The sequence below is a fragment of the Eschrichtius robustus genome, chromosome 1 (assembly GCF_028021215.1).
Source record: "Eschrichtius robustus isolate mEscRob2 chromosome 1, mEscRob2.pri, whole genome shotgun sequence".
NCBI lineage: Eukaryota > Metazoa > Chordata > Mammalia > Artiodactyla > Eschrichtiidae > Eschrichtius > Eschrichtius robustus.
The window spans coordinates 132,515,832-132,528,499 of record NC_090824.1 but is presented as its reverse complement, the minus strand read 5'-3'; the positions used below and the strand labels follow the sequence as shown (position 1 = coordinate 132,528,499).

Here is a 12,668-nt window from a genome sequence, read left to right as displayed (position 1 = left end):
AACCTTTGTTACTTTTCATGAACTATTTACATATCAGTTTCACACATTCTCCTCTGTTATCCTGCTTTGTCATTTCCTTAAATAAGACATCGGCACATGGGCACTATGTCTTCGGAGGAGAATTATGTTCTTATTAGTTTGAGAATTATGTTTTGACCCCTTTTAGGGCTTTTCCTCCTTGTTCTTCTAAAAGTGTCCTATTTATTATTCAATAACTAAACCAAGACCTCTCCTGAGACACTCCCCAAGCAGATGTATTTGTGACTTACATTAGTCTCTCTCTGTACACAGCTCGCCTGAGCACTGACTGTACTGGATTGTAACTCTTTGCTTCCCTCTTTGTTTTCCTTGCCAGCTATAACCTAATTGCTCCAATTCACCAAAGGCTTCCCGGGAGTGTGCTGACCAGTTAAAGGCTATGAGCTCCTGTGTTAATCCTGAAAGACAGGTGCGCTTGCTAAACAGATTGCATTTTATGCATAGACTAAGTCTCTTGTTTCTAAATCAGATGTAGGCTGATTTAAACATTAGATTACATCTACTACTAGGGTCCTATGCACAAGCAACCAGAAGTGAGCTGAAAACAGGCAACCGGAACAGAGAGGCCCTCTTACAAGGCTGGGCAAGGGAAGATGTTGCAGGGTTCCTCCTCCGGGGTCGGCTTCATGCTCAAGTCACAGTAGCTCTCAGGAACCTCTTCGTGAGTGTTTCTGTTCACACAGCGAAAAATAGGGTACTGCGATCCTGCAGGGACAAGGAGAACACACTCTAATGCTGGGCTATGAATGCAGATGCGCAGAGATCTGGGTGCTGATGAAGAAAAGCCTCAGAAACAGAACGATTCACACACACACACCCCTCCATCCATTCCTGAGTTTACACGCAGCTCCCGCACAAGGGCTTTCCTAGGCACTGTCCGGGGCAAAGAAGAGCAGGAATAGCTCCTGCCCTCAAAGGCCTTATAATCTATTTGTGGACATGGTTTGAACATGTTCAAAGGCAGATAAAAACAATTCCCCTAAGAGTTCAAGACAACAAGAGAGATCGATAGGGCAGGGGAATGATTATAAAATGAACACAAATAATAACTTCTTGAAGGTTTTCCGCAGACATGAAAGAGAGAGGGTTTTGCAGAGAGAGGGTTGGTTTGGGGTAGCTGTGCACACGTGTGTCTTGGAGGGGGGCTCTGTCCGGGCCGCGGAACTGGCACAAAAGTGCATGGCAAACCGGCCTGCAAGCGCCAGGTATGTTGAAGCAACAGTCAGGTTGGGGCAGAGAAGTAAGAAGATTCAAGAGAGGCTAGAAAAGCAGCGGGCTTCGCCTTTGTAAATCATTTTACACAGTCCCCCAGTAAAGTACTGATCCAGTGGAATTTTCGTTATTTGAGTATATGTCTGCCTCCTATGAGATGGTGAGTTTCTCGGGGACAGGACTAGTGCTTGCTCAACCCTGTAACTCCAGTACAGCAGGGGAGTAAGTGCTCCATAAAAGTTTGTTGAGCGAATATTTATCAGAGGTCTAACATTTGTTTTTGTTACTTTGCTAAAAAAAAAAAAAATACTGACTGCCTCGGTTTTTTTGTTTGTTTTAAATGCACAGCCTCATGTTTCATACTTAATAAGGTATAATCTATTTTGGAGAAAAAGTCAAAGTTTGTTCAGTGGAATTTCTAGCTCTCAACTGGAAAAACAAAACAAAAACTGATTCAATTCGGCCTGCCTCTCTCTCTCTCTCTCTCTCTGCTACCCCCTGGTGGCAGCACTGAAGTATTACTACTGGGTGTTTACAAAGAACGCTAACTGGGGGAAGGTGCAACCCGAGCGTCTGGAGAGTAAGATGGTTTTTCATAAATAACTGTGTACCCACCCCTCCCACCCCCGGCCCCAGTCTAGGCCAGTAGCTGAGTCCTGCTGGGCAGAACACTGGCATGTAGCCTACAGCTTTGTCTCAGTTCTGTTGCTAATTGGCCAGGCACTTAGAGTTTCTCAACTTCAACTTGCTATAATTTTAATTGTAACTAAAGGGACAACTTTGAATGTGTCTCTAAATATTTCAGCAGCCACGAAGTGTTCCAATGCTTCTTTAAGCTGATCTTGTGGGACACACCGAGCCAGAAGGTAGTTCTTGTAAAAAACGTGACAGTTTGTAAGACAGTTTTGAATCGGAAACGATCGTTTGTTTGAACTACTATGGGGGTAAAAATTTACAATGCAGTTATAACTTGAGACCATTATTTTAAAATAATGTTCCAATTAAGCATAATTATTAGGTGAGTAAAAAGCAGTACTACGCATAGCACAGGGAGTTCAGCTCGGCGCTTTGTGACCGCCTAGAGGGGTGGGATAGGGAGGGTGGGAGGGAGATGCAAGAGGGAGGGGATATGGGGATGTATGTATATGTATAGCTGAGTCACTTTGTTATACAGCAGAAACTAACACAACAATGTAAAGCAATTATACTCCAATAAAGATGTCTAAAAAAAAAGGCAGTACTGGCTATAAAATTAATAGGAAGCAAAAACTTTTGTGGAATTAAATTTTGTCCAGTAACATATCTGCTTCCATTAAGAAGAGATTTTTAATGAAATTCAACAAACATTAAGGACATTTTGCTGAGTTACAAAGACGAATAAGATTCAGTTCACAGCTTGCAGGATACTCATTGGGACGCAGCTATTAAGGGATTAAGTAAAAATTTTATTATTTAGCCCATCCCTTTCCCATCAGACCATGTGGGTTTAACTTTTCTACTTACACATTTGTGGAGTGGAAGGCAAAAGTAACTACCCCAACTGCTTGGCACTAATGAGGGGGGAATTGAGTATCTTTAGCTGAAAGGATACAAGTTACCCTAGGAATGCTCTGTGCCTTGGAAAGAGGGGTCCTGTTTGGGGCTGTGTGCACTTTGGCCACTGCCTGCCTTCCCCCTGGTCCAGTTCCAGCGTTTATCCAAGGAAATAAACTCAGAGGTACTCTTTCTGTCTCCGATGGTGAGAAAACACTAGATCTATAGTTCTTGACTCCAATGACCGAAAAGGTTTCTTTCTCTGGGTCAGTTTATATTTCTGCAGAAAGGGAGACTATCACTCAAAATGGTACCTGGCCACCTCTTCATTGTCCAAGCATGCCACACAATTAGCCCTCTAAGTGCTAGCCAGCAAGAATGGGGTGGGGAGGTCAGGTGCTGGCTGGGCTTCAGGTAGCAGGAACAATCTGGGATCAGTTTGGTTGGGCTGTACGTTCAATGTGTTGATCTAAACAGAAGTATGTTACGTTGGAGGGGGGACTGTACCACAGGTAATCAGTGGGCATTAAATGAGGTAAGTCAGTGAATTCAGGGGACCGTGTAGAGGTCAGTGAGGCATTGTGGAGAGATGGACAAAATAAGAAGAAAGAAAAAATTAAATAACTCTAGTCTTGGAACGTCAGGGATCAACTGGGCCAAGCCAGGAGTTTGACCAGATAAACAGAGGTCCGGGCAATGACTGGACAGAGTATGGGCCTCTCTGGTACACCGGTGACAGGGCTCCTCCCTGTGATCATGCTATCCTGATGCTGGAATTTTAATCTGAGAGGCACAGAAATCTGTGGTCTGGTGAGTGCGGCCAGGGAGGACTGGAGGAGAGTTTGGGAGAGGGTTTGTGTGGGGAAAATGATGAGATCTCGAGGCAAGTGGACTTGGGTTGTGCAGAAAAGAGATGGACAGCCCTGGCAGGCTCAGAATTTCTTGGTCACGGCACACTGGTCACTACCACTGACAGCCATGAGATGAGCTAAATGTTTTGCGCGTCCACACTGCCTCCCTGCCCTGACGTCTCTGAGGCCATCGCTGGCTGGGAGCAAACCTTAGAGGGAGCAAAGGGGTCCCTCCATCATGCCTGGTACAGAACAGATACAGGCCGTTGAATGACCACCTGGATGAGTCCAGTGAACACAAGGCTGGGTGAGCAGCACGCAGGGTGCGTGGCAAATGGCACATGCTCTTGTCCTTGTCCCACTGTGTCCACAATGCAATGCCTTTTGGTCTCCAGACAGGCCTACGTCTCATCCTACTGGAAAGGCTGGGCCAGGCTGTCTTTAAAGACATGAAATGGAGGAGACTCTTCTACACATGCCACCCTTGATATCAAACCACATGACAACAATCTTTATCCTTTCACCTAGTTTTCACCTAGTTCTGAGTGATCTGTTTTCACCTGGTCTCACCTAGTCCTGAGCGTATCTGTTTCCGTTAGCAGGCATCACACCACTACCTAAATGGCAGACTATTTCAGCACTATCAAAATACCTTTTGATCCTGGGCTCCTATGTCAAGTACATTTCATTTCGCACTGCTTACCTCTATGGCGTCATGGACAGATCCTCACTGAACTGATTTTGGCCTTAATGCATAATTATCTCTAGCTTTCTGCCTCTTTTAAGACACACTTAACAGGCATTTAACTTTCCCTCATAAGGCTTATAAGAGGAGTTGGCACAATGACTCTCCAGTTCACATTCTCTGCGCAAGTATTAAGTATAAGCACGATAAAACCTCCATAAATTAGCACTCCAGTTATGAAGGCATCATGGAACCAGCAAAGATTCCAGGCAGGAAGGGCTCCAGACCCCAAGAGGAACCAAAGACTTCAATTCGATTCTCAAAAGCCACTAAGTCGGTGCTCTTATGAAAAAGATAAAAGCGTTAAAGGTGGTTGTGAAAGGTTTTTCCACGTGTTGATTATGCCATCGTTTCCAAGTTTTGTACTCTCAGACGCAAGTCTCTTGAAGAAAAGGAAAAAAAATCCGCAAACCAATATGCTGGAGGTATCAGTTTCCCAGCTGCAGAAACTCCTCAGGGATACAGGCTCTGTTTCTATGGTAACCTCCCCTCGAAGAACAGCTGTTTTACAGTCACAAATAGCACTTGACTACAAGCAGGAGGCTATCACCATGTATATGAAGGAAATCATGACTGCACAGTTATACATATCCTTGCCATGAGGATCTAAGGCACCTGGAACAGAAAAGCAGCATCCATTTCCAGCCCAGGTGCAGAACATCAGGTCAGGGGTTTCTGGACACCACCTCCCACATCTATCTTGCCTTTGAGTGTTCAAGGACACAGGGCCATGAGTCCATATGACAGTCCAGACTGATATTGATATTGACCCTTTTACACACAGCCAGGCTTTGCTTCAAGCCTATCACAACTCTGCTGCTTTATTTATTTATTTTTATAAATTTATTTATTTTACTTTTGGCTGTGTGTTGGGTCTTCGCTGCTGTGCGCGGGCTTTCTCTAGTTGTGGCGAGCAGGGGCTGCTCTTCGTTGTGGTGTGTGGGCTTCTCATTGCAGTGGCTTCTCTTGTTGCGGAGCACGGGCTCTAGGCGTGTGGGCTTCAGTAGTTGTGGCACGAGGGCTCTGTAGTTGTGGCTCATGGGCTCTAGAGCGCAGGCTCAGTAGTTGTGGCTCTCGGACTTAGTTGCTCCGTGGCATGTGGGATATTCCCAGACCAGGGTTCGAACCCGTATCCCCTGCATTGGCAGGTGGATTCTTAACCACTGTGCCACCAGGGAAGTCCACAACCCTGCTTTATTTAAATTTCACCTAGACTCCACCTTTTCCCCTAAATCCTATTACTGGATCTTTTCTTTCCGTTGGAGAGACGCCCTATGCTCCCACTGGTGTGTGGTCCCCTTTGCTGCATAAACTGACTTTGTTAGGCTACAGCCTTGTTCCTGGTGGTCTGAGGTGATTGGTCTTAAGATAACGGGACAAATACAGGATTAAGAATTTACCGAGGAGGAAGAATGGAGTTGTGGAGTGTAAAAGCTAGCTAACTAACACTTCAAGCTCCCGAAGCATTTTTTTTTCTGAAATCCTTAGATCTGAGAATGACTTTTGAATGGCATTTGTGTAAGTGTTCCACAACCTTGACTTGTACGTCAGCTTGTAAATCTTGAACTAGGTGAGTGTATTCTCTGATTATTAATGAGCATACTGTGCAGGAAAGGGTTAACTCAGCAGGCCTGGGTTGCTCAGACCCTGCATATTCCAAAGAGAGACCTGTATTCAGGACTGGCCCTTGACCAGGGCTGGAGATAACCTCAGAGCCCTTGGAATATTCTGCAGATGAGAGTTTTTCTATGCCAGAGATCTTGGGTTGCGCTCTGTCAGTTTGACAAGCTAGTTTATGCCAACAATGTGATTTCTGTGAATGCCTGTCTTTGCATGCCTGAGGCCTTAGGCCATGTTGTATTAGTTTGACCTCTGGGGTGCTAAAGGCTGCGTAGCTAATGTGGGAGCTACATGCCTATGTGGTTGAACCCCAGTAAATCCCCTGGACACCAAAGCTGGAGTGAGCTTCTCTGGTTGGCAACACTTGGCTCATATACAATATTGCTGAGAGAACCAAGTGCATCCCTGTGCCACTCTACTGGGAGGGGACACCTGGAGGCTGGCGCCTGGTGTCTCCTGGACTTTGCCACATGTGCTTTTCCCTTTGCTGATGCCAATCTGTAGCCTTGCACTGTAATAAATTGTAACCATGAGCACAGCAGGTTTTCTGAGTTTTCTAAGTCCTTCCGGTGGATCACCGAGCCTGAGGGTGGTCCTGGGGACCCCCAACACAGCCTCACACTAACGAGCCATCTCACAGTCAGGCTCAAGGAGGGGAAGCTTTGCCACGTGCCTGGGGCCTACCTGCATGTTCCCCACTCCTGCTCCGGGATCTGCAGAGACCCTCCCAGCCCACACATGAGCTCACCTTTCCCGCAGGTTGTCGAGCACTCCGTCGTCCCCAGCTGTTTCCAGTTGTGATCCCGGCTCCGCCGTGGGGTCTGTGGTGCTGGTGGTACCACGTTGTCTGGCCGGTGGGGAGAGAATCTATCAGGATGCCTGACCGGGAAGGTCTGTGCTGATTCCGAGGTGAATATTTCAGGTGCCCCGCCATGCACGTCTGCCTTCTCTTCGTCCCCCTCTTTCCCTTCTCCCTCCTGCTGGCTCCCCCCTTCTGGTACCAGCTGGCCGTTGAAGGGCTCCCCTAGGAGAGGCAAGTGCACACACCACAGAAGATGGGTTTGGATGGTGAGTTGTAAAGAGGCAATGGCTCCAACATTAGAAATTAGGTAGCATGAGATCATTTCTAATTCATAGCACGTATATTTAAAATAGGCAGATGTTAATTTCCCTAATATTAAAAACATTATTAAAAATGAATAAGAAAAAGATGAACATTGCAGTAGGGAAAGTGGGCAAGGGACAGGGAGAGGCAATTTCTTTTCACATGAGAAGAAATACACACAGTCAAAAGTCACACAACAACGCTCAACTTCCTTCCTAATTAAAGAACTACATGAGAAAGCAACTAACAACAGCAACTCTATTTACCTAGCAATAAAGATGAGAAACTTTGGAAACCCTTAAATCCCTAAACCCCTTGCTGAAGGTGCAGGAAAACACACTTTTGCACACTGGGTGAGCCTGCAAATACACGCCAAGTTTTGGAGGGCGGCTTGGCAATATCTCTCTAAATTTTTTTTTTTTTTCGCTGCGTTGGGTCTTCGTTGCTGTGCGCGGGCTTTCTCTAGCTGCCGCGAGCGGGAACCACTCTTCGTTGCGGTGCACGGGCCTCTCATTGCGGTGGCTTCTCTTGTCGCGGAGCACGGGCTCCAGGCCTGCGGGCTTCAGTAGTTGTGGCTCGAGGGCTCTAGAGCGCAGCTCAGTAGTTGTAGCACACGGGCCCAGTTGCTCCGCGGCACGTGGGATCTTCCCAGACCAGGGCCCGAACCCACGTCCCCTGCATTGGCAGGCGGACTCCCAAGCACTGCACCACCAGGGAAGTCCCTATCTCTCTAAATTTTAAATGCACATACCTTTTGACCTAGGGATTCAGTTTCCAGGACAATTGTCATACAAATATTCCCATTCTTTTATATAAAGCGGTGTGTATAAGTATGGTTACTAATTTGAAACAGCAAACCAGTAAAATGAACTTAAATGTCTACCAGTGGTAGTGGTTCAAATAAATTATACTACAACCAAGAATGAAATATTATGCTATTTTTTTAAAAGAATGAAGCAAATACACGTTGTGACATGGAGATATGACCCATAGGTTGTTTAGTGAAAGAAAAAAAGCATAGCAGAATTCAGTTTGTATACACATACACAGATGTGGCCGGACACTTTTTGAGAGACTAATTTTTTTTTTTTTTTGGCCACATTGTGTAGCATGTGGGATCTTAGTTCCCTGACTGGGGATCAAACCCATGCCCCCTGCATTAGAAGAGCAGAGTTTTAACCACTGGACCACCAGGGAAGTCCTTGAGAGATTAATTTGTGTTTTGTTCTTTATCTCTGTTCCTCCTCCTCTCCTAGTCCAAGTGGCCAAGTTCTTAGATCTTCTTGTCTGAGATTTTTGCAGGAGTGAAAGTGAAAGCTGCAGGAAGTTAACCGCTCTTCCTTCCCACAGGGAAGCCTGAGCTCCGAGAAAGGATAACAGGTCCCAGAGGGGCCAGCCCAGGGAAAGGAGGAGGGAAAAGTGGAGAGAGCGCTTTTTCAGAGAGAGACAGACACAGAGAGAGAGACAGAGAGAGAGAGATCTCCAAAGTGAGGAGAGGCAGGTGTTTGAGGTCTTGGGTTTCCTGAGCACCACAGACCTGCCAGGCAGGTACCTTTCCTCTATCTGCGGTGTGTGTGGGAGCCCCCAGATTGACTGAGATTGAGTTTTCTACCAGTTTCAGAGAAGTTTCAAATTGAGGTTAGATGTATGTTGGCTTATGGAAAAGACTGGCACGTGATGCTCCTGGCACACTTAGATTGTAGACAAATCTTCAAACTGGCCGCATACATGTTTGTATACGCACGGAAAGGGCTGGGTAGGGTCCCACCAAATTGTAAAGAGAGATTCCCTCTGGGAAGCTGGGAGAGGGCTGAGGTTGGGAATACTGCTTTTTTTTTTTTTTAAATAGACATATATATATAATATAAAATACATATATTAATTAGAGCAGTTTAGGTTCGCAGCAAAATCAAGTGGCAAGTCTAGAAAGTTCCCGTATCTCTCCTGCCCCACACATGCACAGCCTCCACCATCAACATCCCACACCAGAGTGGTACGTTTGTTACAACTGATGAACCTACACTGACACATCCTTATCATTCGAAGTCCATAGTTCACATTAGGGTTCACTCTTGGTGTTGTACATTCTGTGGGTTTTGACAAATGTATGACATCTATCGACCATTGTAGTATCACACAGAATAGTTTCACTGCCCTGAAATCCTCTGTGCTCTGCCTATTCATCCCTCCCTCCCCTCTAAACCCTGGTAACCACTGATCTGTTTAATGTCTCCACAGTTTTGTCTTTTCCAGAATACCGTATGTACATACTTGGAATCACACAATATGGAGACTTTTCAGATTGACTTCTTTCACTTAGTAATATGCAGTTAAGATTCCTACTTGTCCTTTCATGGCTTGATAGCTCATTTTTTTTTAACACTGGATAATATTCCATTGTCTGGATATACCACAGTTCCTTTATCCAAATTCACCTACTGAAAGACATTTTGGATGCGTCCAAGTTTTGGCAGTTATAGAGCAGTTGCATTTTACTTTACATATTTCTGTTTTGATTGAATAGTGTTCAAGCATTCATTAGTTTAATATAAAATAAGGAGGCAAATTCTAAGGTTACTATAAAATGAAGTTAAAACTTAGAGCTTTCTCTACCCTTTCAGCAGCACTTTCTTATTTGGTTGGCTACTTATAATACTATATGCAAATTAAAATTTAAAATATTTAAATTTAAAATATTCATGGTTTAAAATATTATATGCAAATTAAACTAATAGAATCAAGACCAGCATATTGATATAAATGAAACTGTCCAAGATGTTATCAGATAAAACATTTTAAAATCTTTTATATACCTTATATGTACTGGGCACTGTGCTAGGACGGACACCTAATTTATTCAATACCTTCCCCCTCCCAAATAAAGCCTCTGAGTGTATGTTTTTCCCTCTCTATTTTGTAGACTGTGAACGTGTTCAGAGAAGTTACTGACTTGCCTGAGGGTGCACAGCAAGAAAGTGGCAGAATTGAATTCAAGCTCTGGTCTCCTGACTCCACTGATACAGTGGATGAAGCCCGGTCCAGATTGCCTCTCCTCACCAACTTTTTACAGCTGACCCCTTCTGGCCTGCCTGTCCCAGACAGCTGATCCCAGAACCACATGCTACCCATTAGCTGAGACCCATTAGGCTTGTTATCACTCATCATCATCCTATATGATTTCAAATAGTCTGTCCAATTGCCCTTATAAATCAGCATCAGTAATCTCAATATTTCCCCATCTGAACTTGGTTTCTCAGACTGTATATTGCTCCTGGAAATGGTTTAAAAATTCTTTCAGGCTGAGTGTGCTGACTTGGAGTTTGGACAACACATGCACCCCACGTGCCAAGTGGCTCCTCCCCGACCTGTAACAATCAGATAACCTGGTTATCCAATCGGCAGCCCAGAGAAGGATGTATGGCCAGGTCTCGCATCTGTCCCCTCACTTCCTAGGACAGGTGTTGGACCAGGTCACCTGTAGGCAGTGTAATAAGCACAGGGGCTAGTGACCCAGGCTAACCTGAGGTCACTGTGGGACCTGGGCAAGTAACTCAATCTCTCTAAGCTTCCATTTCCTTACTCTTAAAATGGGGCTAATAACAGTACCTCCCTCTGAGCATAGTTGTGAGAATTTGATGAGTTAGTCTATGTGAAGGGCTCAGCAGTGTCTGGCACATAGCAATGACTCTGCGTGTGAGTGATTATTAGCGATTATTATTAATATTTCTGCAGACCCTTCTGTCTGAAAGATGGAAAAGACAACCTCCATTTGGGTGGTGGGCTCCATCACCATTTGGTAAAGAAATATCAGCCAGGGGCTGTGCTATACCCAGCAGAGGCAAGCAAAGCTGCTGGATCTGTCAGCAGAGCCCACAGGGAAGAGGTGGATTGTTAGGTGTGAATTCATTATTCTTTTCTTATAGGTGAAAGCTGTGTTAGCAGAAGCAGAAGGGGACCAAGAGAAAAGGCATGTGGTAGACAGAATAACGGCCCTCTGAAAATGCCTGTGTCCTAATATCTGGAACCTGGGATGTGTTATTTTATACGGCAAAAGGGATTTTGCAGACGTGATTAAGTTATCCTGGATTTTGAGATGGAGAGATTATCCTGAATTATCTGGCTGAGCTCAATGTAATCGGAAGGGTCCTTATAAGAAAGAGGCAGGAGGGCGAGAGTCAGAGAAGGAGAGATGACAGAAGAAGAAGGTCAGAGGCAGAGAGAGATTTGAAGGTGCTATTCAGCTGACTTTGAAGACGGAGGAAGGGGCCATGAACCAAGAAACGCAGGTGGCCTCTGCTGAAAAAGGCAAGGAAACTGATTCTTTCCCAGAGCCTGCAGAGGGAGCACAGCCTGCCAACATCTTGATTCCTGCCCGGCAAAATCCATTTTGGACTTCTGACCTCCGGAACTATATGACAGTACATTTGTGTTGCTTTATGCTCCTGAGTTTAAGGTCATTTGTTATAGCAGTGATAGGAAACTAATATAAAAGACATTTCAAAATGTTAAACTGGAAAGACAGACTGAGAATGTTCACTTCAGTTTTGAATCAAGTGAATGAAACACTCTTATCAGTGAAGGCTCAGGCAAATGGTGAAGCATCCTCTGATATCAAGGCCCACTGACTCTGTAATATGTGTCCATAGGTTTTCTCTGTGTTGACCGAGAGACAGAGGGCAGATACACAAGAAGAAGAGAGAAAGGGCGTTAAAAGGAAACGATCTGGAGTGACTGGCCGCAAAACCAGAAATTTTACCTGGTCTCCTGTGAGGCAGCACCTGTGGGCTGATGGCATTGCTCCCCATGATTACGTACTCGTAGTGGACTCCTGGGTTAGGCTGCTGGTGTATCATCTGACAACACAAAGGTCAACGTCACTGCACTGGCGCACATGCATATCCCCTTCCTGCTGGCTTTGGGCTCAGTGGTGTAAGTGGCACTAACTATAAATGAGTGGATTGATTTACATCTAATAATATTAGCAGACTGGTGACACACTAAACGAAAGCTATTTCCAGATGGCTTTTTGCTATCTGCTTTTGAAGAATGAAGAACGTAGTCTTTGAGAGAATAAGAAGAAAACTAGGCTGAAAGTCAAGATTTTATAAATTTTAAACAGGAAGATGGGAGCAATGGTAGGGAACCTTTCTGTCGGCTCCCAACCATCCTCTACCATTGCTTAGATTTTGCTCAAGGCCCTCAAAATATCCAAAAGAGACACTTAAGTTTACACTACAGAGAACCCGTTTGAACACTAGGTGGCGAGACAGAGTCATGTAAGGAAGGGCCAGGCCTCTGGCAGGCGTCAGCCCGAGATCCCCTAGGTTCTTCCCAAGTCCTCTACCTGGCCCGGGACGCTGGCTCAGGAAGGGTCTGACCCAACCCCCTCCCTCATTGACTCTCTGGGTCCCATCCCCTCTCATCCATGGAAAGTTCCAGAACCACAGAGAGATGAGGTGAGGAAAACAGGTATAAGGGCAATAAGTCTCCTTGGGTCCTATTCTCTCAGGGACCCATGACAAAAGCTACCTAGGGCTGTGGAAGTCAGCAACTAAACATTGTC

At 45.2% G+C, this 12,668-nt stretch overlaps 1 protein-coding gene across 2 annotated transcripts in view; it reads right to left on the bottom strand.

Moving 5' to 3' along the window:
- Positions 1 to 12,668, bottom strand: part of THSD4 (thrombospondin type 1 domain containing 4) — a 559,732-nt gene that overhangs the window by 19,963 nt on the left and 527,101 nt on the right. For both annotated transcript variants that reach the window (XM_068554826.1, XM_068554831.1), the window contains 3 exons: positions 11,862 to 11,958; positions 6,749 to 7,024; positions 615 to 744 (listed from right to left, as the gene is read on the bottom strand). In XM_068554826.1, the coding sequence (XP_068410927.1) occupies positions 615 to 744; positions 6,749 to 7,024; positions 11,862 to 11,958 (503 nt within the window). The remainder of the gene's footprint in view (positions 1 to 614; positions 745 to 6,748; positions 7,025 to 11,861; positions 11,959 to 12,668) is intronic.